The 27160-nt window shown below is 36.1% G+C and overlaps 1 protein-coding gene across 3 annotated transcripts in view; it reads right to left on the reverse strand.

Moving 5' to 3' along the window:
- Positions 1-3879: 3879 nt before the first annotated feature.
- The window catches only part of MIPOL1 (mirror-image polydactyly 1), a 327843-nt gene continuing 304562 nt past the window's right edge, over positions 3880-27160 (reverse strand). For all 3 annotated transcript variants that reach the window (XM_062205244.1, XM_062205245.1, XM_062205247.1), the window contains one exon: positions 3880-4985. In XM_062205244.1, coding sequence (XP_062061228.1) covers positions 4919-4985 — 67 coding nt within the window. In that variant the 3' untranslated portion in view covers positions 3880-4918. The remainder of the gene's footprint in view (positions 4986-27160) is intronic.

Raw genomic sequence — 27160 nt, forward strand, 5'->3', positions numbered from 1 at the left:
GTATCAACATTCATTTTTTTTTTAAGATTTGTTTACTTATTTGAAAGGCAGAGTTACAGAGAGGCAGAGGCAGAGAGACAGATGTCTTCCATTCACTGGTTTACTCCCTAAATGGCCGCCATAGCTGGAGCTGGGCTGATCCAAAGCCAGGAGCCAGGAGCTTCTTCCCAGTCTCCACACAAGTGGAAGGCCCCAGCACTTTTCTTCTACTGCTTTCCCAGGCCATAGCAGAGAGCTGGATCTGAAGTGGAGCAGCTGGGTTTTGAACCAGTGCCCATATGGGATGCCAGCACCGCAGGCAGCAGCTTTACCCACTATGCCACAGTGCCAGCCCCTCAACACTCAATTTATTAAACTTGTTAAGGAAGTTAGACACAGTTTGATGGTGAACTTAATGTTTCCTTACTGCAATATATCTTATTGTATAAATCTTGTACAGTGGCTTCAGGACTGAGCACTTACAAACCTGATTAAGATCAATATATACAGATTGCTTTGAAACATGTAGGATTTGCAATAGGTGATTTTGTATGAATGAGATATAAAAATGGATGGGCATTTAGTCATGTGGCTAAGACACCTGTGTCCCCTATCAGAGTATCTTGTAGATCCCTGGCTCTGGCTCCTGACTCCATCTTTCTGCTAATGTAGACCCTAGAGGGCATGAGCGGCTCATGTTGTTGGGTTCCTACAACCTTTGTGGGAGCCCTGGGTTGAGTTCTTAGGTCCCTTGCTTTGGCTTGGGTTATTTGAGGACTGAATCAGTGAATGGGATCTCTCTCTCTCTCTCTCTCTCTCTCTCTCTCTCTGCCTCTCAAATAAATAAATAATTAAAAAAAAGGTAATTCCATATTTAAAATATTTGAGTTTGTGATTAAAATACATCCTTGTTAATAATCAAACAGTCAAGAAACTGGTGGATTCCAAAAGACTAGCATGCTCCAAAATTGTATTTAGTAAACATTAAAGATGAGCATGTGGAGACATCTGTAAATGAACATTGATTCCTTTAGTTTTCATGATTCTCAGAAATATACACTTATCACTGCCGAATTCTATTTATGAAGTACTACATTAAAAATAATAACTTCAACCTTTGTAAGTGTGACTTAACTTATACCAAAGTACATAACAAAAAAGAAAACCTTTACAAAAAAGGTTATTCTAGTAAAAGGATTACATAGAGTTTGGTAACTTGAGATGCTATTCTGGGATGTATGCTACTAGTTCAAATGTGCAAGCTCCAACTTAACAAATGTTTAAAATATTTGAGTTTTTAAAACAGTGCCAAAATAAACCACATCTTTTCCAGGGATGACATATTTAGCTAAGCATGAGCAATATAAATCTTTCAGCCATTCCATGTATTTGTTTAAAAGCCTCAGAAACCACGTGTATGTCCAATAAAACAAGAAGAAAATGTTGAAATCACTGGAGCCTAACAGCTGACTTATAAAATAATTTTTAAAAGAGCAAATGTAATTTTACGCCTGTGTGTGTATATATGTGAAGAAACAGCTTAGTTGTAAATAACAGTTACCAATAACATCATAATATCTGTGAAAAAATTAGGCTCTATTAAAACCATACGTAAGAAGATAAAAATGTATGGACAGTGGATATTTTATCATATAATTCCTTATTAATTATGATCGAAAATAGAAACTTTAAACATCTGATCTTCAGGAATACTACATATTAAATATGTAAATAACTGTATTTAATATTAAATATTTTTTACACTACTTTTTGTAAGTAAATGATTCTATAAGTGATCTGAATAAGTTTATTTGAATAAAGAAATACAAAAAAGATCAACTTTTTCATTGAAAAAGGTAAGCAAAATTATTTTATTCTACATTTAAACATTTTAAATACTTTTAACAGTAGCTTATTTATAAAAGTTTTATTAAAAACTCCTAGTATAATAATTTTGCTAAAACTGCCTATCTTCATTTATAACCAATAACTTACCAGTGGATTTATCTCTAACAGTTGCTTTAGCATATTCAAACTGTTATTTTATAAAACTGCACTGTCAGATTTTATCATCAGGTCAAATTAAAAACATTACAAAGTAACTCAAGGTTATGTTTTATTAACAATGAATTGTCACAATATTGCTCATGAATGAAGGCTGATGCAAGTGTGCTGTTACTGTAATAGGAGGGAGGTGGTTAATAATGTAACGCCATTTACATACAGAGTCCTCACTACTGTACTTCACTGAAAGAAACATGTGCAATATTTAATTATGAAGGAATTCATATGTGTATAAAAGAAATGGTACCATAACAGAAATTGCAAAACCTAAAATCTCTACCTAAGTTTTTTTCTTTTAGAAAGGCTTTGAGACACACAGTTGCATGGGGTGTCATTATAAAGTCTTTGTTCCTAAGTACTAGCCAGTCCTTGGCAAGTTCCAAAACTCACTGAGTCTGTTTCTTCATCTGTAGAAGCAATGCAATTATAACAATAACAACAGTAATACTAAAGTTATTATAATAATTACAATTATATAGTTGAGAGATATAATATGTTATTATTATTTGGCTATTGACAGAATCAAATAAAAAAAGATGGAAAAGGAGTTTATAAAACATCAGTGCTACAAATGTTAGTATTATCCTTTTTGCCTTTCCTCTGAACTACTTATTTGTACAAGAAGTGAATTCCCATGTTACTACAGGAATCAGACTTGATGATGTTTAAATCAAACCCCAAAACCCAAAAAACATTTCTGAGCAGTGAAGAATAATTCTGAAGTTGCATTATGATTGAAAAGGTGGATAACTGATCTTCAGTGAGTAAGGTTGTTCTTCATACAAAAAATAATATTTTAAAAAAATTGGAAAAAAATGCATTTTGGCTATAATACTTTGCATTTATAATCTCATAGGTCTTTAATTTTCAAGGACATATGATACTTTAGGAGATTACCTAAACAGCAATATGAATCTTAGAATTGTTTTATAGATTTAACTTAATAATATATTCTATAAAAGTTCCAGATACTGATTATAGGAATTAGTTGCTCTCATCTGAGCATTCAGATGTAAAAAATGATGTTTGGAAATTGTAAAATGTCTTTACATTACATTTGTGTTTTCTAAAATCCCAGGCAAAAATAACTCAGGAGAAGTCTGTCTGCAGGACTATACTGAACATTTACAGTTACTTGTGATTATTTTTGAGAAGGCTCAGGTATGGGCTATTTGGTGGAGTGAACTATTTCTCTTTACTTACCTGAACCTCCTAGATGACTTTAATAGCTGTGGTTCCTCACAGAGGGCGTTGTTACAGGTTTCAATTAGAGCCCAGAGATAGGACCAAATTATTTTAAATTTCCCTATATAATCACTCACCCGAGAGGCTACAACACCTTTAGAACCATAAAGAAAATCCAGTTAGTTAACTTTTAATCTTTTCTGTACCTTATTTTCTAATGAGAGTTTAAAAAAATCACTAAAAGCAGGCAGAATGAGTAAATTCCAAATCTGAATGCAATGGGATGATTCTAATTGCCAATTTAACAAACACAGATTTAATAAGGAAGAAATAGGATTTGTTAGTATTATGTCTCTCTTTTTGTCATCTCTGATAAAATACTTTACATTTTTCTGCAAAATTAAAAAAATTAAAATGAATAATCTCCAACAGTAAGTGAAAAAGTATGTTGTAATAAATTGTCCTGAAAATACTTATCCTGAAAATTTGGGTCAATATTAAAGATGAATTTAAAAATATATAATTTTGACCAATTCAAGTATATTCACCAGTTAAGTGTATAATCTTTGAGATTGAATTAGATTTGGATTCAATTCAAAAATGAAGATACTTTTCAAATTCCAAATACATAAAATCTGTTTTATTCATAATTTCATATAATTAGAAGCAATTGCTAAGCTGTAACTTTTTAAGTTGTACCTTCAATAAAATAAAAGGTGGATAACCTGAACTGAATCCAGGTTTACTTTTTTCTAAACTCTTATATGTCTACATTGTATATTATATATTGGATTTCCCTCCTCCACAAAAAGATAAACAATAAGAATACTTAGGTTTGATGGTTTCTTGCCTTTTAGGAGAGAGACAGGCTGGCACATGCTAATATTCAAGCTCAAAGTGTTCCAACCTATTAGACGGAGACCTGGTGATTTTGCAGCTTAAGTAGAGGTTAGGTAATTATTCTGACTCAACATTAAAAATACTGACAATACTGGCAATATGAACTTATAAGTACACATTATTAATTTTTATTGAGAATGGTCTGTATTGTTTATCATGAAACAAAACCATGCCTTGATGAGTGTAATTTTAATGTATCAAACTCTTAAGAAAGCAAATTATACATTTAATTCATGGCATCTATACTTGATATTCTTTAATATCAACAAAGATTACATATGTGCATTGAAGGAAGACGACATACCCCTATGTCTAAGACTCTCTCATGAGTTAAGAAATATACTCTCTATTGAAAAATGCATGTATTTGAAGTTTTGACCTAACACAGTGGATTAAGGCTTAGACAATATTTACTTTGCTGCACTTTGATTCAGAAAGGGCCATATGTGAAGATATGATCCTGACCAACTTTACCATGGTTCTACAATAGTCTCTTAGTAAAAAGATTTATATTAAAGGCATTGAGATATAAAATCATTACAAAATAAGCTGCAACCTTATAGCTACCCATCGGTAAATGTCTGTGGTTAATATATTTGGATAAATAACTCAAGTCAGCAGCAAAGTGGTTAAACATTTGTGATTTGATTTTATCTCAGCTTGGAATGTGGTTGGAGTGTCCCACTTCTAACAACTGTTTGCTAAGTTAAGGCTTTAGTGTTTACACAGTGTTGAATGAAGCAGCCTGGTCACCAGATGTGATCACTTCCCCAGACTGTCGTTTTCTCAGTCAGATCACTGTCCTCATGGTCCCTGTTCCAACCTTCTTCCGCAGGACGTCCACCAGCCTTTCCAACCTAAGTCGGGGCGGGAAGGGGAAAAAGAAAAGAAAAAGTGCAATTGTTGTCAGGGATGTTTTGGCTGGAAAAGGATATAGGCCTGGGACCCAAATGTCCTAGTAGTCTTGTTAAGAAACAAAGCATTATTATGAGTGAGAGACACTTGTGCAGAGTGCCAAGTATTTCAGCTTAAAAAAAAAACAGCAACAACACAAACTTCAACTGAAATCTTCAGATTATGTTGGCATTAGATGCCACACGAAGTACACAGGATATTCATCAACATATTTACTTACTTGCATTAAGGTTATGGATGAATCATTTACTATGCAATGACAGGATGCCACATTAAATGTAGAGCAGTTTCAAAATGATTTTTCCTTAGGAGAAGCACCTATTTAATCACAGAAATACTAGCAATCTTACTTACACCTGTTACTTAACTATTTAAATAAGTGACACATTGGATGATAAACTGTGCATTTCTTAAGCATTAAATATATTTCTTCTTCATACAGTTAGCAATGGAAATAAAACCTGGAGAAAGATGGCTAAGTGGGAAAAATTTCATGTCCCAGTAGTATGGAAATAACTGAAATAAATACAAGTTATTTGATGTTATTCTAATACTTTCTGTGCTACATTTTAAAAAAAGTTCCTATTTCTCAGTATAGGCTAGGAATTAATTACCTATATGGGCTTTTTAATCAACAGAAATTAATTTTAGTTGATTAAAAACCAGTTAATTAAGCTGAAAAAACAATCAAGATTCAGAAGTCCATTCTGCAGGCTACTCATTGGGAGGGAAGTCCCATTCATGTGGATCAGAGAGTTTTCCTTGACAAAAGATGATCAAATCAGATGATTGTTTTTATTTCCTTTTGTTTTCTTTATTGAAAGCAAAAAACCTGAACTATAAATCTTGATTGATGCTACATGCACTGAAATCTTCCTTATAAGTGAAAATCATGCCTTGCAGTTTTCATATATGCAACCTTCCCTCCTCAAAGACTGGTGAGTGACATAGTCTAGTCTGCCTCATTTGTATGGATTCATGCATGAGGGTCCTCTGCAAATAAACACAGCACAGAGCTAGACACTAGAGGAATGGGGGTATTCTTAGTATCATACTCAGTGGTTTAGACTATTTGGGAGTTTCTGTAAGGAATGGACAAATCAACTGCACACAACAGTAAAATAGTAGCTCAAGCTTATGGATGATTCTTTACATATCAAAAAACTTGTTATCAGAAAACAGGACTATGAAACAAACTATTTCAGCACATCAGAACTTCTGCTTTAAGAAACATGGTAATGATCTTAGAGTAAAGTTGCAAATCTTGCCTAAGCTTATTACTACAAATTTCTCAACTGTAAGCAATACATAAATGTTATGTATCACTAAAACAGTCTAGTAAACTAGATGATGAGCTGAAAAATTCATTGCATTCACAGATCAGTACGTATTAGCTGACTTTCCTAATAGTAAAAACTATTGCCATCCTACACACTCTGAATATTTTGGTTAATAGGACTTCATGAATCCTTTAAGATGAAGTTTCATTAACTTGAATTGTGAAGGAGAAAGATGTTACTATTATACAACTACACTCTTCAATTTTGTTTATTGTTAAAATCTGATAGTAAGTTGAATTAATATTAGCAGATGGCTCCCAGTATAAATCTTAACAAGATATTCATTGCACATCCTTGCATACAGTTTGTTAAAATTTGATTTAAAAATAGATACACAATAATTACATATAATTATAGGATACACTGTGATAACTTGATACAAGTATATAATGTGTAAAGATCAAATCAGGGTAATTAGCATTTATGTCTATTTAAATGTTTATTATTTCTCTGTTAGGAAGCTATTAAAACTTCTTTTCTAGTTCTTTATAAGACATATAATATGCTGTAAACTATAGTCATCCTATTCCACTGCAGAACTCTAGACCTTATTCCTTATCCAACATCTTTCTATTCCTCTTCTCTTTCTATTCCTCTTCCCTTCTTCTCTCCCTAACCTCTAGTAATCTTTATTGTACTTTCCATTTCTATAAAACCAACTTATTACTTTCCACATATAAGTAAAAATATATGGAATTTGTCTTTCTGTGTTTGGCATATTTTATTTAATGTCCTCTAGTTCCATCACAAATTTTACAATTTCCTTCTTTCTATGGCTGAATAGTGTTCCATTGTGTGTTTATACAATGTATTTTCTTTATTTATTTGTTGATGCACACCTCAGTTCATTCTGTATCTTTGCCATGATGGAGAGTGCTGCAACAAACATGTGAGTGCAGCTATTTCTTTGATATACTGACTTTATTTCCTTTAGATATATACTCAGTAGTGGGATTGTTGGATCATACGGTAGTTCTATTTTCATTTTTTTTGAGGAAAATTCATGCTGTGTACCACAATGACTGTACTAATTTACAATCCCACCAATAGTGTATGAGTTTCCCCTTTTTCCTATCCTTGCCAGTATTTGTTAGCTTTTGTCATTTAAATAGCCATTCTTTTTAAAAATAAACTTCTTTCACTTATTTTTTTAAAAAGACTTATTTATTTATTTGAAAGGCAGAGGCAGAGAGAGAGAGAGAGAGAGAGAGAGAGAGAGAATCTTCCATCTGCTGGTTCCCTCCCCAAATGGCCAATGTTGCATCGGTCAGGGCTGGGCCAATCCAAAGACAGGAACCAGGAACTTTTCCTGGGTCTCCCATGTGGGTGCAGCGGCCCAAGCACTTGGGCCATCCACTGCTGCTTTCCCAGGTGCATTAGCAGGGAGCTGGATCAGAAGTGGAGTAGTCAGGACTTGAACCAGCGCCCATGTGGCACAGAATTTGGCTTTACCTGTTACCCCACAGTGCTGCCCCAGATCAAAGCCATTCTAACTGGGTGGGAGAACATCTCATTGTAGTTTTCTTTGCATTCCCCAATGATTAGTAATGTTAAGAATTTTTTTTTATATACTTGTTATCTAATTCTATTATCTGCTTTTGAGAAACGTCTATTCAGATCATTTCCCAATTATAAAGTTCAGATTTCTCTCAACTATTGAGTTCTTTCAATATTCTGGATATGATAAGATGAATAGTGTACAAAAACATTTTCCCCATTCTGTCTGCTATTTTCGTCACTCTATTCACTGTCTCTTCACTCTATTGATTGTTTCCTTTGCTGTTTAGAAGCTTCCTAGCTTGACAATTCCATTTGTTTATTTTTGCTTTTGTTGTCTGTGTTTTAGGGGCCTTATAAAAAAATCATGGCCTCTACTAATATCTTGAAGAATTTACCCTATATTTTTCAGGCATTACATTTAGGTCTTTGATCTGTTTTGAGTTTATTTTTACATAAGGTAAGAGACACGGGTCTAGTTTCACTTCTCTGCATATGAATATCCAGTTTCCCAGCAATATTTATTGAAAATTCTTCTTTCCCAAATGGCTGTTTTTAGCATTTTTGTAAAAGATCAGTAGGTTGTAATGCATGGATTTATTTATGGGCTTTAAAATTCTGTTCAATTGCTCTGGCCAGCGCCGCGGCTCAATAGGCTAATCCTCCGCCTTGCGGCACCGGCACAGCGGGTTCTAGTCCCAGTCGGGGCACCGATTCTGTCCCGGTTGCCCCTCTTCCAGGCCAGCTCTCTGCTGTGGCCCAGGAGTGCAGTGGAGGATGGCCCAAGTGCTTGGGCCCTGCACCCGCATGGGAGACCAGGAAAGGCACCTGGCTCCTGCCATCAGATCAGCGCGGTGTGCCGGCCGCAGTGCGCCAGCCGTGGTCACTGGAGGGTGAACCAACGGCAAAAAGGAAGACCTTTCTCTCTGTCTCTCTCTCTCACTGTCCACTCTGCCTGTCAAAAACAAACAAAAAAATTCTGTTCCATTGGTCTGTGACAGTTTTTATGCCAATGCATGCTGTTTTGATAATTTTAGCTTTATAGCATGTTTTGAGATCAGGTATTGTGATGTTTCCAGCTATATGCTGTTTTTGCTCAATATCTGTCTGGCTCTCTGGTATTTTCTGTGGTTTCTATGAACTTTAGGGTTACTTTTCTAGTTCTGCAATGAATTTCATTGCTATTTTGATGTGGATTGTACTGAATCCACAATTACTTTGTGTAGTGTGGACTTTTTAACAATTGATTCTTCCAACCTATGAACATGAGACATCTTTTAATTTTTAGTGTCTTCTATTTTTTCATCATTGTTCTGTAACTTTCATTGCATGGATCATTTGCTTTCTTGGTTAAAGATATTCTGGGATTGCTTTCTTCATTCCTTCCTCAGCAAGTTTGTGATTGGTATATAAAAGTGCTGCTTACTTTTGCAAGTTGATTCTTTATCCTGAAACTCTGCTGAGTTTCTTGACAGGTCTAACAGCATTTCTGGCAGAGTCTTCAGGTTTTTCTCTATATACAATCATGTTTTCTGCGATGGGGATATTGTAACTTCCTCCATTTCTATCTGGATGTCCTATATTTATTTTTTATGCTTTATTGATCTGGCTAGGGCCTCCAATACTAAGTTGAATAGGAGCAGTGAAAGGGAACACTTTTATCTTGTTCTTGATCATACAGCAAATGTTTTCAGATTCTTCCCATATAGCATGATGTTGGCTGTAATTTATGATAAATTCCCTTTATAAAAGTGTGATGTATCCTTAATATTAATTTTCTAATGATGAAGAGACATTAAAATTTTTAATGCTTTTTCTGCATCTATTGCGATGATATTTTTTTTTTTTTGTCCTTTACTCTGTTGATTTCATGTACTATGCTTTGTGATTTGAGTATTTTGAACTATTCTTGAGCCCCTTGGATAAATCTCACTGGATCCTGGTGTACAATGTTTTTTATGTGCTATTGTATTCATTTTGCTATTATTCTGTTAGGACATTGGTCCATGGCTTCCTTTTCTGGTTGTATTCTTTTCTGGTTTTGGTATCGGGGTAATTTTGGGTTCAGAGAATGTTAGTTCTTGTTTGAAGGTTTGATAAAATTCAGCAATGATGTCATCTAATCCTGGGATTTCATTTGTTGGGAGGCATTATTATTATTATTATTAACTGTCATTACTTTTTATTGGTCTGTTTACATTTTAATCTTTCAGTTTCATTGGTAATATGTATCCATTTCTTCTAGGTCTTCCAATTTGTTGGTGTACAGATGTTTATAATGATCAATATGACCATTTGTATTTCTGTGGTATTAGTTGTAATATATTCCTTTTTATACTATTTTAAAAAGTTTATTTAGGTAACATATTTTTATCATAATTATAGTCAAAGGCTTACTAGCTGTATAATAAAGAGTTCAATAAAATATAAGAAGGCCATAGTCCAGAAGGAAAATAGTCAAGGGCTATAATCAATAATAAAAAAGATGTTCAACTTTACTTATATAAAGTAAACTATAAAATATTCACAAAATTATTAACATGATAGTACTACATAATTCCTATCTTTTTTTGGACAAAAATTTAAAAGAAATATTATAATGTCTTCTTTTTCATCTCTGATTTATCTGGATCTTCTTTCTGTTTTTCTTGGTTAATCTGGCTAAAGATATGCTAATTTAATGTATCTTCTCAAATACAAGTTCTTCATTTTGTTGACTTTTTGTATTTTTAATGTTTATTTTGCTTTCAACTACTTGAAAGAGAGAGAGAAAGAAAGAGAGAGGGAGAGAGAAAGAAAGAAAGAGACAAATCTACCATCTACTGCACTGGTTTGCTCTCCAAATGGCCAAAAATGCTGGGCTTGGGTCAGTCCAAAGCCAGAAGCCAGAACTCCATCTGGGTCTCTTATGTTGGGGGCAGAGGTCCAAGTATTTGGACCCTCTTCCCCTTCTTTCCCATATGCATTAGCAGAGAGCTGGACTGGAAGTGAATCAGCTGGGATTGCACCACGACACCAGCCTTAGAAATTTTTAAATTTCCCTTCTGATTTCTTCATTGACTTCATTGGTTATTTGAGAGGCTGTTGCTTATCGTCCATGTATATGTACATACAATTTCTGAAGTTTCTCTTGTTGATTTCCACTGTCATTTCATTGTAATCAGAGATGATATTCACTATCATTTCAGTTTTTTTTTTTAATTTCTTAAGATGTGTTTGTGGTTTAACCATGATTTGTCCCAGAAAATGTTTCATGTGCTGATGAGATTCTGCAGTTGGATTAATAGTTGAGAAATTTCAGTTCAGTTCATTTGGTTTATAATATAGTCTAACAATGACATTTCTTTGTTCATTTTTTTCATCCAAATGATCTTTCCATTGATGAAAGTGGAGTGTTGAAGTTTCCAATAATTATTGTAAAGCAATCTACTCTCCCTTGAGATCTAATAATGTTTTTCCTACACAATTGAATGAATTTGATGCTTTTAAAAAAATTCCACAGAAAATTATAAAGTATGCATGGATTTCATTTTTTTGCCACCAAAAGAAACATATTTTAATTCTATTTTCTATGAACTTTTTGAAGTAGCTGTGTATCTATCTATGATTATTTCCTCTTGCTGAATTGGTAGATTTTATATAATGACAATATTTGTCTCTTTTAATAGTTTTAATGTTTACTTATTTTTTATTTATTTGAAAGGGGAGGGAGAGAAAAACTTCCATTTCATGGTTCACTCCTCAAATGCTTGCAAAAGCCAGTGCTGGGCCTGGCTGAAGCCAGGAGTCAAAGCTACATCTGGGTGTCCCAAGTGTGAAACAGAGGCCCAAGTACTTGAGACATCATCTGCTGTCTCCTAGGATGTGCAATAGCAGGAAGCTGACTTGGAAGTGGAGGTGCTGCAAGTCCAACTGGCACTCTGATATGGGACACATATGTCACAATGGCAGCTTAACCCACTGTGCTATAATGTCTGTCCCTTAATGACTATTTTATCTGATTTAATATAGCTATCCCTGCACACGTTTGATTCCTATTTCTGTGGAGTATCTCTTACCATCCTTTCACTGCCAGTCTGTGGAGGTCTGTATTATAGTTTGTTAAAGGCAGTGTGTTTGCTATAGGCAGAGGGTCTTGGTTTTTTGTTTTTGTTTTTGTTTAAGATTTTATGTATTTATTTGAGAGATAGAGTTACAGAGAGAGGGAGAGACAAAGAAGGAAGAAAGGTTTTCTATCTGCTGGTTTACTCCCCAAATGGCTATAACAGCTGAAGCTGAGTCGATCTGAAGCCAGAAGCCAGGAGCTCCGTCCAAGTCTCCCGTGTGGATGCAGGGGCCCAAGGAGTTGAGCCACATTCTACTGCTTTCCCAGGCCATAGTAGAAAGCTGGATTGGAAGGGGAGCAGCCTTGACACTAACCATGCTCATTTGGAATGCCGGCACTGCAGGTGAAAGCTTAGCCTACTATGCCACAGCGCAGGCAACAGTGGGTCTTGGTTTTTTTCTTTTTTCTTTTTTATTTGACAGGTAGAGTTATAGACAGTGAGAGAGAGAGACAGAGAGAGAGAGAGAGAGAGAGAGAGAGAGGTCTTCCTTCCACTAGTTCACTCCCAAAATGGCTGCCACAGCCGGAGCTGCGCCTATCTGCAGTCAGGATCCAGGTGCTTCTTCCTGATCTTCCATGCGGGTGCAGGGGCCCAAGCACTTGGGACATCCTCCACTGCCCTCCTGGGCCACAGCAGAGAGCTGAACTGGAAGAGGAGCAACCAGGACTAGAACTGGCACCCATATGGGATGCTGGCACCACAGGCAGAGGATTAACCAGGTGAGCCACAGCGCCGGCCCCATGGGTCTTGTTTTTCAAAACCCATACACGTAGTTCACATCTTTTAATTCGAGAATTTAATCCATTTACATGCAAGGTTATTATTGAAAGTAAAGATTTATTCTTATAATTTTCTTCATTTTTTCCTTTTTTTTATATATATATATATATATCCTTTGTTTCTCTTTTGCTCTTTTTGTTCATCTTTGTGGTTTGGTAGCTTTCTGTATTGATAAAATTTGATTTCTTTTCTTTTTTGTGTTTGTGTTCTACTAGTGATATTTATACTGTCATGTGTTTTCATGATGCTAGTTACTGTCTTTCCATGTCTACTGTAAGAATCCCTTAAGGATTTCTTGTAAGGCCTGTTTGGTAATGAATTTCCTATTTTTGCTTGTCTTGGAAAGACTTTATTTGTCCTTTATTTTTTTTTTTTAAGATTTTATTTATTTATTTGAGAGGTAGAGTTACAGACAATGAGAGGCAGAGATAGAGAGAGAGGTCTTCCTTCCCTTGGTTCACCCCCCAGATGGCCGGCACAGCTGGAGCTGTGCTGATAGAAACCAGGGACCAGCAGGGGCCTAAGGACTTGGGCCATCTTCCACTGCTTTCTCAGGCCATAGCAGAGAGCTGGACTGGAAGTGGAGCAGCCGGGACTAGAACGGCACCCATATGGGATGCCGGTGCTGCAGGCGGAAGATTAATCTATTGCACCATAGCACCGGCCCCTGTCCTTCATTTCTAAAAGATAGCTTTCTGGGTATGATATTCTTGGTTGGAAGCCTTCTTTCAGGTCACTGAATCCCATTGTCTCCTGGCCTGTAAGATTTCTGTGGAAACATGTGCTGTTAATCTAATGGACATTATCTTATACTTGACTTTATGCTTTTCTCTGGCTATTTTCAGAATTCTTTATTTGTCTTTTACTTAAAACAGTTTGCCTATAATACGTCTCAGTAGGAATATTTTTGCTCAGATACTACTTGAGATTCTTTGAGCTTCCTGGGTCTGAATTTCCACATTTTTCTTATGAGTTAGAAAGTTTTCAGCTATCATTTTATTGAACAGACTGTATGTCTTTTCCCTCCTCATCTCCTTCTGGAATGCCTATAATGTGAACATTTGTTCACTTAATGGTGTACTTAAGTCTTTTAGGCTTACTTCATTCTATTTTTTTTCTTTTTGTCAGACTGGGTAATTGCAAAAGACCTGTCTTCAGGTTCACAAATTCTTTCTCATGCTTGACTTTTTATTTATTTATTTTTTGCCTGTTGTTGAGGGTATCAATTGTATTTTTTAACTTCATTTATTGGTTTCTTTAGCATCACACTTCTTGGTTCTTTTCTATGATCTCTATCCCTTTACTAAATTTCTCATTCAGACCATGAATTGTTTTCTTAACTTCACTGAATCATTTGTATTCTCTTGTATCTGGCAGGAAGACAGATTGAAGCAAAGATGGCACTTCATTGCAGGCATTCCGATATAGGATGCGAGCATCCAAAGCAGTGGCTTAAACTGCTGTGCCACAACTCCTTCATCTCCCTTCCACCCCCATTTCTCTGGGACAATGAAGTAATATGGATTCCCCAGCAGCTCCCCTAACAGGGCTCAGGGCCTGCAAAGGCTGTAGGTTTCTCAAAACAGCAAATACTTCATGTGTCTGTGACATAACTGGGAACTACTGAAGGCCTCCTGCCTATCCTTTCTTCATCATGTGAAATTTCTCTTGATTCAGGATTGATCTAGGCTCTCTGCATATGCTGTTGAGAGCCAGAAAATACTGCTTTCAATTTGGTTAAGTGTTTCCCTCCCTGGCAATATCATTTATACTAACTAGAAAAACACAAAAACTAAAACCAACCCTCCTCATAATACAAAGTAAGCTCCACTTTGTATAATTTTAATTACTATAAATTCAGAATCAGTGGAATCCCAAATTGCTGAGATGAGTCTACATCATATTTCATTTGGCTTCTGCAGCTCATCATCCTTTTGCTTCCTTTTTATATTACAGTAAGACATCTTTCCATTTAGAACTCTCATATCTTGCTAGGGTAAAAGGTTAGGAGGAAATACTTAACTATCATGTTTTGTAATGTGTCCACTATGTATCAACAATTACTAGATCAACCACATTCTCAAGTTTATCCAGGTTGAATGATTTATGAAAACCTGATCTCAGAAATGAGTAAAATGTCAATTACTTAGTTTTATAAAAGCTAACTGACTTTTGAAACACAATGAAGTGCCTTTTCCTGTCTGCAAGGAATGGGATACATCTGCCCAACACGGGCTGTGCCAACAGGAAGGTAGCTGTGCATTTGTGTGAAGCATCTTGCAGGATTTGCCTACAGGCTATTCTGTAATAACCTTTAACAATTACGTAGCTCACTAATATAGACTCCAGCCGTTATACATATTACTCAGTAACATCTTCCCAAGGGTTTCATAGAATAGAAAAAGGGCAAAAGCTAGGATAGGAGTTGTCTATTTTAAATAGGAAGAAACTGAAACACAGATAACTAAATCTTAATAACAAGGTTCTCAGGTAAAATAGTGACAAATCTAGGCTAGTTTCCTTGTTTTCATTTCAGAGCTATTTACGTAAGTCTGTGAGTTACCAGAGACCTACAGATTTCAGATTACAGATTAATGAACTATTTATCTTGATAACATTATTTCACATTTTTCTTCAAAATTACTTGTCAAATTGAGATAGCTATTTAGTGGTATAATTCATCTTCTATTTTACCAACACATTATAAAAGTAAATTCATAACATTGTAAAACTGTTAGGTAATAATAGTTACAATTTATTATTAGTGATAATGTAATTTCTACATCAGCATGAAAATATATTAACAGCTATATTTTAGATATAAATCCTTTTAAAATGTTACTTTCATATTTCCATGTCATTATATGACTGCACATACTATAATGGAATGCATTTTTCCATCAAATAACTTGGATGAACTAGAAGTTATTTATCAATTTTCCCAAGTGTTTATTTCCATTTTTCATACTTAATGAGTATTGAGATATATTTTGAAAGGAAAGTAGTACACAATGATTACTGATTACATACCAGCACTTTGAGAAATCATTGATGCATGTATTTAATTTTCATTTCCATAGTAAATATTATCATCAGATGACAATTCAAAAGCATATAGAAGGTAATGTGATCAGAGGTATATAGTTTGTGGTTTTGACACTGGGATGTGATGCTAATTCTAACTACTATATCCTTGATCTCTCAAACTTGCCACACTGCTTTGAAAAGTATTGCAACTGAAAAGGCTTGTTTCTGAATTTTTGTGGGCTTGAATACTCCTAATGAGTAGCTAATTTTATTGCAAAGGGACAGATTAGGAGTGAAAATAAATTCCTCATCATCAACTGAATTGTACCCAAGTAAATACTCATATCTTACTCTAGATTCCATTTTTCCTGTCTGAACTAAGGGAATTATGTGATGATTCCCAGCAAGCAATATTCAGAAAATAGTGCCTCACTAAAAGAACAGCTCTATTATAAACCATTTTCAATCACTCTGTCTTCTTTTCACAAGGTGTGCTGTTTTGTGTGTACATCCTGAGGGCAGGCTGACATACGGAAACACTGAGAAAGGCAGATGGTACTTGTCTCAGTGCTCACACCTCCTGCTTCAGCTTCCTAGCAAACAAGGGTAGCCTTTTCTACAGCCTCCTCTTTTTGGTAGAAATATATCACAAGTTTTAATAGCAAGAGCATTAAAAGAGCAATTTTTATACACTTTCCTCTTCAGTGATCTACCAGAAAAGTAGAATTTAAAATTTTTTTCCCAGTAGTGGTCAAAATGCTGAATACTAAGGAATGACTTGGATAATCTAAGTTCCTGGGTTTACACACTTAGATTTTTACATAGGAAGTTGAACCTCAACTTTGTTGCTCTCAAAAATGGGTAACAGAAGAGAAGTTTTGATTAAGAAGCTAAAGGAATGGATCATCATTCTATAGTAAAGCAAACTTTCTTAACCATTAACAAATACTACCATGTTGATCTTAAATCCTGCAGGTATCTAACAATATTTGAGCCTCAAATAAAGAATTTTTTTAAAGAGAGTCAGCGGGACAAAGAGCTGCAATATATGAACAGAATAGAATGCTGACAGAGGCACAGAATAAAGAATTCCAAAATCTTTAGTGCCATTGGCACTTAATAAGCCAGCAGTATAAAACAAAGACATTGGCTGTGATCACACCAGGATGTTTTATGGCCCTGCTACAAGAAAGCATGACTGGCATCAGCATCCCCTGACTGACTTGTATGAAGTTGTTTCAATTTCTTATATATGCTGGATATTAACCCCATATCAGATGTATGGTTTGTAAATATTTTCTCCCATTCTGTAGGTTGACTCTATTGCTGATTGTTACCTTTGCTGTGAAGAAGCCTTTTAGTTGGATGTAATCCAATTTGTCTATTTTTCCTTTTGTTCCTGTGCTTTTAAAATTCTAAAAACAAAATTCTTACTTATTTCAATGTCACGAAGCACTTTCTCTATGTTTTCTTTAGTAGTTGCCTAGTTTCAAGTATTAAGTCTTTAATTTATTTTGAGTTGATTGTTGCATATGGTGAGAAATGGAGATCTAGTTTCATTCTTCTGCATGTGGATATCATTTTCCCCATCACCATTTAAAGAGGTTATCCTCCCCCATTGCCTATTTTTAGCACCTTTGTTGAAGATCAGTTGATTGAAGATGTGTGGATTTACTTCCAGGCTCTGTTCTGTTCTATCAGTCTACAGGTTTGTTTTTATGCCAATTCCACGCTGTTTTGATTTCCATAATTTTGTAGAACATTGTAAAATCAGGTAGTATAACGTATCCTGCTTTTTTCCCCTCAAGATTGCTTCGTCTATTCTGGTCTTTTTTTCTAGTTCTGTGAAGAATGTCATGGGTATTTTAATGTGGATTAAAATGAATCTATAGATTGCATTGAATAGTATGGACATTTTAACAACACTGATTCTTCCAATCAATGAACAAGAGATATCTGTCCAATTTTTTTGTTATCTTCTTCAATTTCTTTCATTCGTTTTTTTTTTTTTAAGATTTATTTATTTACTTTAGAAGCACAGTTACAGTCAGAGGGAAAGACAGAGAGAGAAAGAGATTTTTCCATCTGCTGGTTCACTCTTCAAATGGCTGCAACAGTGGGAGCTGTGCCAATCCAAATCCAGGAGCCAGGAGCTTCTTCTGGGTCTCCCCAATGGGTGCAGTGGTCCAAGCACTTGGGCCATCCTCCACTGCTTTCCCAGGCTATCAGCAAAGTGCTGGATCAGAAGTGGGGCAGCCTGGACTCAAACCGGCCACCCATATAGGATGTTGAGGCTGCAGGCAGATGCTTAACCTATATGCTACAGTGCTGGCCCCTTTCATCAATGTTTTATAACTTTCACTATGGAGATCTTTCACTTCATTTTTTAATTCTATTCCTAGGTATTTTATTTTTGTATCCACTGCAAATGGCATTGATTTCTTGATTTCTTTTTCAGATAGTGCATTATTGTCATATAGAGATGCTATTGATTTTTGTATGTTGATTTTGTATCCTGCAACTCTGGTGAATTCATTTATTAGTTTAAACAGTCTTTTTTGGTAGAGTTGAGGGTTTTCTGTAAATAAGATTACATTGTTTACCAACAGGGAAAATTTAACTTTCTCCTTTGCAATTTGGATGCCCTTTATTCCTTTCTATTTGACTGCTATGGTTAGGACTTCAGCACTGTATTAAATAAAAGTGATGAAATTTTGCATCCCTGCTTCAGATCGTAGAAAGCTTTCAGTTCTCCCCCATTCACTGTGAAGCTAGTGGTGGGCTTATTATACTTGTGAGTGGCCTTTATTGTGTTGAGTGTTATTCCTGCTATACCTAATTTGCTTAGTTTGCATCATGAAGGGATGTTGCAACTTTATCAAATGCTTTTTTTCTACAACTCGGGGATGATCATATGGCTGCTGTCCTTCTTTCTGCTGATGTGGCACATTGTGTTGCCCATCTTTGGAACACTGGGACAAATACCATTTGGTTACAATGAATTATCTTCTTAGTGTGCTGCTGAATTTTGTCAGCTAGTATTTTGTTGAGGGTTTTGCATCCATGTTCACCAGGGAAACTGGTGTGGGTGTGGTTTTTTTTTTTTTTTTTTTTTTTCATTGTGTCCTTCTCTGGTTTTGGTATTAGGCTAAGGCTGAACTCTTGGGATGAATTTGGACAAACTCCCTCATGTTCAAATTTTTTGGAACAGTTTGAGAAGAATTGGCCTTAGTTTTTAAAATTTTTGGTAGATTTCAACAGTGAAGTGACGTGGTTCTGAACTTTACAGTATAATTATCTCATTACTCTATATTGGTCTGTTCAGGTTTTCTATTTTTCATGGTTAATGCTGCTAAGATGTATGTGTAAAGGAATTTATCCATTTATTCTAAATTATAAAACTTGTTGGCAAAGAATTGTTCATTATAATCTGGAATGGTACTAGCAACATATTTTTTAATGTACTCTGGGACAAAAATTGTGTTAAAAATCTCAAGCTTAGTTAAAATGTCACTGAGAGCTTACATGGATATATGATAACAATTAGAATCAAGTGTTTTTCTCTCCATTAATCCTCACATCAAGATTCTTGATGTAAAGAAGAAACCAAAGAATGCGTTTTTAAAAATCCTCTTACTACCTCCTTGATCCTCAGTGTTCAGATCTCTCTCATATCTTGTCACTGTCATGAGACTTGAGAATTGCCATCAGTACAGAAACGTTGGTAAACTTAGAGTCTATATGAATTTTGAAGCAGAGTAGATAACTTGGTTTTGTTTAAATATATTTCAGTAAAAAAGCCTACCTTCAGCAAAAACATGCCTCTCTTAGCTCTAATTCTTGATCTAATAAAGATTGACTCACAAATACTATAAACTCAGTACACATCATTCTCATAGCCCTTATTATCTGAAACACACGGTGATATTCAGGAAATAAAGCTTTCAAAATATTATTCTTTTTTTTGAGACTAATCCTTTTTTTAAAAAAGTATATCTGCATTTTATTATAATACAAAGCTTTAAATCAAATCTGAGAATATTTGGTGGAGGAATTTCATGTATCAACTGATAGACAGGAAACACAATATATTATGGGATTTGCATTTTCTCTTAAGTGATTTCTGTCTATATATATGATTATCACTATTTGTTGTCAACTAGTATTACATGATGAATCTATATATATTTTAAGAAGAAGAGGACAAAAATAAGAAAATACTGGGAAATGTGAGCAACCATATTTAGTTTTAAAGCATTAGTACTATACATTTACTATTTAATTTGTTTTTTTCTACTATAATATTCAAATTAATCAAGTCCAACTTGAAACTAAGCAAGAAACTTGAATTTATCTTTGAGATTAATGAGAATATAGAGAAAATTTATTCCACATATATTCAGCTGCACCTAGATGAGATATGACTTTTTTTTTTTTTTAAATTTTTGACAGGCAGAGTGGACAGAGAGAGAGAGACAGAGAGAAAGGTCTTCCTTTGCCGTTGGTTCACCCTCCAATGGCCGCCACGCTGCTGATTTGAAGGCAGGAGCCAGGTGCTTATCTTGGTCTCCCATGGGGTGCAGGGCCCAAGCACTTGGGCCATCCTCCACTGCCTTCCCGGGCCACAGCAGAGAGCTGGCCTGGAAGAGGGGCAACCGGGACAGAATCGGTGCCCCGACCGGGACTAGAATCCGGTGTGCCGGCTCCGCAAGGCGGAGGATTAGCCTGTTGAGCCATGGTGCCGGCCTTTTTTTTTTTTTTGACAGGCAGAGTGGACAGTGAGAGAGAGAGACAGAGAGAAAGGTCTTCCTTTGCCGTTGGTTCACCCTCCAATGGCCGCCGCGGTTGACCATCAGCGCACCGTGCTGATCCGATGGCAGGAGCCAGGTGCTTCTCCTGGTCTCCCATGGGGTGCAGGGCCATCCTGCACTGCACTCCCTGGCCACAGCAGAGAGCTGGCCTGGAAGAGGGGCAACAGGGACAGAATCCGGTGCCCTGACCAGGACCAGAACCTGGTGTGCCGGCGCCGCAAGGCAGAGGATTAGCCTAGTGAGCCGCGGCGCCGGCCATGACCTTTTTTTTAAATTCAATGTCACCAGTCTCCAAAATGTCTAAGGCACTGGAAAGTTACCTATGTTTTAAACATTTACTAAAGAGTCTCACCAATCCATCATATCTATTTATGTCCAACATAAAAGTTGGACATATAACAATCAAAATACACAAAACTTTGCATTCTTTACTTTTGTTTCACCCATTTAAAAATTATAACATGGAGAAGGATTAAAACTTTATTTCCTTCTTTATAGTTTCTCTAAGGCACTTCTATTCCAAGTCTTGGATTTTAAAATAACTTTGGTGTAATTTTACTATGGCTTATTCAAGACTTTGTAAGTTACATGTTTGGATGGTCCACTGGATTCCAATTAGTCTGTGGCAGCCTTAGTGCAGTGGATGATACTATTAGGAAAGTACTTAACAGAAGATAATGGAATTATTTTGCGTAAGCCCCTAACTTAACATCAGAAAGTGACTGAGATAATGGAATGAATTAGGATCAAGTGACAATTTTATTGAGTTCTTTCCCTTTGTCTATCAGAGGATATTTAAATCATATGGAAGATTCCCCAGGAAACTTGACACCAATGACAGGCCCACAAAGTTACCTGAAGGTAGGGGTATTGTGTGTTTTGCTCTGGTAACCAGCAGAACAGGAACTCAGAAAACAATAGGATATTTGTATTAATAAATATCACACTCCCATGTGCTGGGAATAAGACATAATATAATTTACATTCTTGGGGCCGGGGGCGCTGTGGCATAGTGTGTGAAGCCACCACCTGCAGTGCCAGCATCCCACATGTGCGCCGCTTCGAGTCCACTTCCAATCAGCTCTCTGCTATGGCTTGAGAAAGCAGTGGAAGTCCTTGGGCCCCTGCACCCATGTGAAGGGGGGAAAGGGAGGGAGAGAGGGAGAGGGAGAGAGAGGGAAGGAGAGGAAGATGGAGCGAGAGGGAGACAGATGGAGAGGGAGAAGGAGGAAGTGGGAGAAGGTGAGGGAGAGGGAGAGAGAGAGAATTTTCCATCTACTGATTTATTCCCCAAATGCCTGCAACAGCTATGTTGGGCCAGGATGAAAAAACTCAATCCATGTTTCCCACATGGGTGGCAAGAGTCCTATTCCTTTAACTCTCACTAGCTACCTTCCAGGGTACACATTAGCAGGATACTGGAATCAGAAGTGGAGCTGGAACTTGAACCCAGGCACTCTGATGCGGGATGTGTGTGTCCCAAGCAGTGTTTAAACCACTGTGTCAAATGCCTGCCATTGAGCCCTAAATTTTTTTTTATGTAAGAGAGATCCATCTTTCTAAAACATGAAAATTTAGTTAAGTAACATAACCGTAAAAAGGCAAATCTCTGTGAAATGTTTATGATGCATACTTATCATAGAAGAAAATTTAACTGGGAATGTGATCACACCAAAATATATAAAAAGGAAAAGGTTATAAAGGTTGAATGAAACAGGTTTATATTTCTTTGATCTCAAAAATAGTGTACATTTCAAACATGTACACTAAATTTTAAATTAAATTAAATTTTATTTATTTCTTTTACTTCATGGATAGGGAATTGTGGAAGCATAGAAAGATGAAGACTAATATTTCTGACTAGATTTTAGTTTTTCCTGATTTCTGATTTTTATGTCACTTGTATTTTTTTTTTTTAAGATTCCGGGGCTAGGGGGCCACTCCCCTAGCCTTCAGCTGTTTGCCTTCACGCAACAAGTAATCCGGGGGCCATCCCTGCTGAGACCCAGAACCGGAGGATGAGGCTGCCATTTCTGTCACTTGTATTTGTAATTTCCACTCTTTAATATCTAATCACTTCACAGTTGGTAATTTTTAAGTGCCACAGATAACTTACAATGAAGTTACAGGCATCTTTCTTATGTGTGAAAGTGTTCATAGTAAGGATTGGTGAACTTTATTCTCAGTACCTAGCTTTTTCTTTGGTAGAAAGCCAGAGACATAGGGATATGTTAACTCAATCAATCTGACAGGACACTATTTGGTAAATTGCATCAGGAGCTGAGTTACAATGACCTTAAATGTGACTTATACTTATGTTGAAATTTGTTTACATGAGTAATTTATTCACAGAGAAAATTTTCAAATGCTTTTATTCTTAATAATATTTTACTGTTTACATATAGATCTTTATATTTCTAGAAATTACCTGAAATAAACAGCAAAGAAGATAATAAATAAGGCCTCATGTACCTACAATGATTATCTACAGGGAACTAGAGGACATTCTATTAGGCCAGTGCAAACTATTATTCTTTTATCTTACTTGGTAGAGCAATTTCCATCGGGGGAAGAAAATAGTCTCAAACCTGCTTCCTAATGAAATCCTCAAGGATTTTCAAATACTCTACAAAACACAGTACAAGAGACTTGTAATTTATTATTTTTCCTTAGTTTCACATAGGTTGGGCAGTATGCAGTGTCTACCTCTTTTGGTATGGGTTGCATTACCTAAATCTTGTAGAAATACCTCTTTTCAGTAAATCAACCAGATAACATTTATGCATAGTTACTGTAAATCTTTGCTAATGGGCCATCTTTATCCTGTCCTTTCTTAAACAAAATAATTAGTAAAATTCTTCCTACATGCTGCTTTCAGTTGCTCATGAGTCTGAATTTTTAAATATTCACACAGGAGGCTGGTTCACATAATTCTTCCCAATCTGACTATATCAGCCAGGAACTCCTCTGCTGTTTGCCCAGTTACAGATTGCCTTTGGAAGAATGACACCTCAGACAGAAGCCTTGACAAGTGGTCTATCTTTGAATACCTTGAGATGCAGCTCTTCAGAATAATCTTTATGATTCAGAATAACTTTCCAACATTCCAACTGTTAACACTAAACTCCACAGAAAGTGAATTATGTGGGAAATGGGGTTATAGAATCTAAATTTCTCTCATTCCAAAGAAATTCCTATGAATATTTCTATTATCCCCAGAGAAAAATCCTTGGAAGCGTTTCCCTTCTTTTGCTGTTAAGTTTCTTGAAGCCAATTTTGATGAGTTTTATATCTGACACCTGGAGTACTGCTCTCAAACAGAATTTTTTCTCATAAGTTTGTTAGAGTTACACAAAAAGGAATTAGTTCTTAGCACTGAACTAAAGATTCTATTAATGGCACTATATTGCACCGATCCAAAGCCAGGAGCTGCACCGATCTGAAGCCAGGAGCCAGGAGCTTCTTCCGGGTCTGCCATAGCAGAGAGCTGGATCGGAAGAGGAGCAGCTGGGTCTCAAACCAGTGCCCATATGGGATGCTGGTGCTTCAGGCCAGGGCGTTAACCCGCTGTGCCACAGTGCCAGCCCTTCTATATGTTTTTTTTTTTAATAGAAGATTTATTTATTTATTTGAGAGGCAGAGTCATAGAGAAAGGGAGAGACAGACAAAGCCTCCATCTGCTGGTTCACTCCCAAACACCCACAATGGCCAGAGCTGCGTTGAACTGAAGCTTCCTCCAGGTCTCCCATGAGGGTGCGGGGGCCGAAGCACTTGGGCCATCCTGCACTACTTTTCCAGGCCACCAGCAGGGAGCTGTATCCAAAAGTGGAGCAGCCGGGACTTGAACAAGCACCCATATGGGATGCCTGCTATGGAGGCAGAGGCTTAACTTACTACGCCATGGCACCAGCCCCATATATCTAGAGAGTTAAAAATCTGAATTTCCCCAATGGTATATCTATAAATAACCTAATTGTTTTTCTAATTAGTAAACTTTTTCTAACACTTCTAAATTACTCTTTAACTCTACAATTTCATTTCCAGAAATTTGTTTCTTCTGTAATAATTGCAGGTATGTGTACATATTTGGCTGCAATTATATTCACTGCAATGATCTTTGAAATAATTAAATCAAAATAATAATGAATTAGTTATATTAATTATGGTACAACCAAACAGGAAGTCATTTCAACTATTAAGTAAAAGATTATATATAATATATAGACACAGAAAGTTATTCATAATAAGTTAAATGAAACAAAGTTATAAAACTGTATGTATTATATAAAGTATTTTGTAAAAGTGCTATCTGTTCAGCTATAATAAATTTTTTCTAAAATTAATCTGTATTGTCAGTCATTTATTATATATATAATATTTTTACATTAAAATTCTTATTATATATATAATTCCTTTTTTTTAATCCTATCAAAGAAATATTTACTCTTTCTCTTGATCAAGGTAAGCACAAAAGAGAAAAATGAAGCAACTAATTTTCTCTTATTATGCTTATTATTTTGCTGAATTCTCCATAGGCTTAAGGATCTTATGAACCTGACAGAGAGCATTAGACTTAACAGTTATATGTGGTTGTGTGGCTATAAAGTTTATATTAAATATATGTTATATATATATTATGTAGGTGTCATAATTTTACTTGTTAATAGCTAGATGATTCCCAGAAAGATAAATTAAGAGGAAATATGTATGGTACACCAAGATGGGAGAACTACTTGTTTCTTTATTACTTAACATCATAAGTCAAGGCTGTATAATTTTACTAAATAGTTTTAATACTTTAAAAAATTATTTGAATTGAAAGACACAGATTTCCTTTTACAGTCAAGACTATCTCAGGTGCTTCCCTTTAAACGCCCACACCTAAATGAAATTAATCTAGGCATTTAAAGCTTCAAACCTCTCATTATGTTTTGATCCTGTTTGTTCTATCTTTGAAGAATATTTACTTTGGAAGAGGAGATTTATGGCTGAATACCTATGACTAAACAGCTTATTTGTGAAGATAAACCAATTTGAATTAGTATTAAAGTATGAAACTATTACCAACTGGGCTTTTAATTAATAAAAGCAACCATTTGATGAGAAAGAAAGTGTACAAAGAGCAAGTTTACAAACAGTTCAAATGATTTTTAGACAGATAACCACAACTAATAACAAAAAACCTTACATAATCAACACAAAAGACAGTGAATTGCATTGGATATCATAAAATACTACAACTTAACAAATAAATCTGGCACTGCAAAAGAAAAAAAAACTCTGTTAAAGAAAATAACATGAAGTTTATATAAACAGGGAAAATTTTTATAGTATGTAATCAAAAGCCAATTCATTTACTATTTATAGAATGCTTACAAATAGAGGACATTCATATAAGGAAAAACACATTGCCAATTAAAAATTTCAAAAATGTTTAATTTTGTCCCTAAAGAAATGGACAGTACAATGAGATAAAATTTTCACTTATCAGACTGGAAGGTTAACAAGCAATAGTGGTCAGGGGCCGGCACTGTGGCATAGTGGGTAAAGCCGCAGCCTGCAGTGCCAGCATCCCTTATGGGTGCCGCTTTGAGTCCCAGCTGCTCCACTTCCACAACAGCTCTCTGCTTTGGCCTGGAAAAGCAGCAGAAGATGGCCCAAGTCCTTGGGCCCCTGCTCCTGAGTGGGAGACCCAGAAGAAGCTCCTGGCTCTTGGCTTTGGATAGGTGCAGCTCCACCATTGCAGCCATTTGGGGAGTGAACGAGCAGACAGAAGACCTCTCTCTCTCTCTCTCTGACTCTGCTTCTCTGAAACTGCCTTTCAAATAAATAAATAATTTTTTTTTTTTTTTTTAAGAAATAGTGGTGAAAGCTTGGGGAAACAAGCATTTGTATAGACTATTAGTTGATACAACTTTTTAAAGGCACAATCTGAGTGGTAGGTGTTTAGCAAAGCAGTTAAAGATGCTGCACGGTAGGGCTGGCATTGTGGTGTGTGTGCTAAGCAGCCACTTGGGATGCTGGCATCCCATTCTGAAGAGCTAGTTTGATTCCTGGTTGCTCTACTTCTGATCCAGCTTCCTGCTAATGCAACTGGGAAGCAGCAGATGATGGCCCAAATGCTCGGGATCCTGCCAGCTGTGTGAGAGACCCAGATGGAGTTCCTGGCTCCTGGCTTCATCCTGGCCCTACCCTTGGCTGTTGTGGCCATTTGGGGGGTGAAGCAGTGGATGGACGAACCGTCACTAAAAATGAACAAACAAAAACAATAAAATGCCACGGCTTGGGATGCCTGCATCCCATATTGGAGTGCTTGGGTTCAAGCCCCAGCTCTGCTGCCAGTTTCAGCTTACTGCTGATGTGCATCTGGAGAGGCAGCAAGGGATGACTCAAGTACTTGGGTTCCTGACCCCCATGGGGGAGACCTGGATTAAGTTCTCGTGCTTCAGGATTTGGTCTTATACAACCCTAATCAGCAAATGAGAGGTCTCGTAGTCTAGTACTGCAAACATCAACTACATCACATGACATTATCTGACTTCCTCATTTAGCCTAA

Source organism: Lepus europaeus, chromosome 11 (assembly GCF_033115175.1).
Source record: "Lepus europaeus isolate LE1 chromosome 11, mLepTim1.pri, whole genome shotgun sequence".
Classification (NCBI taxonomy): domain Eukaryota; kingdom Metazoa; phylum Chordata; class Mammalia; order Lagomorpha; family Leporidae; genus Lepus; species Lepus europaeus.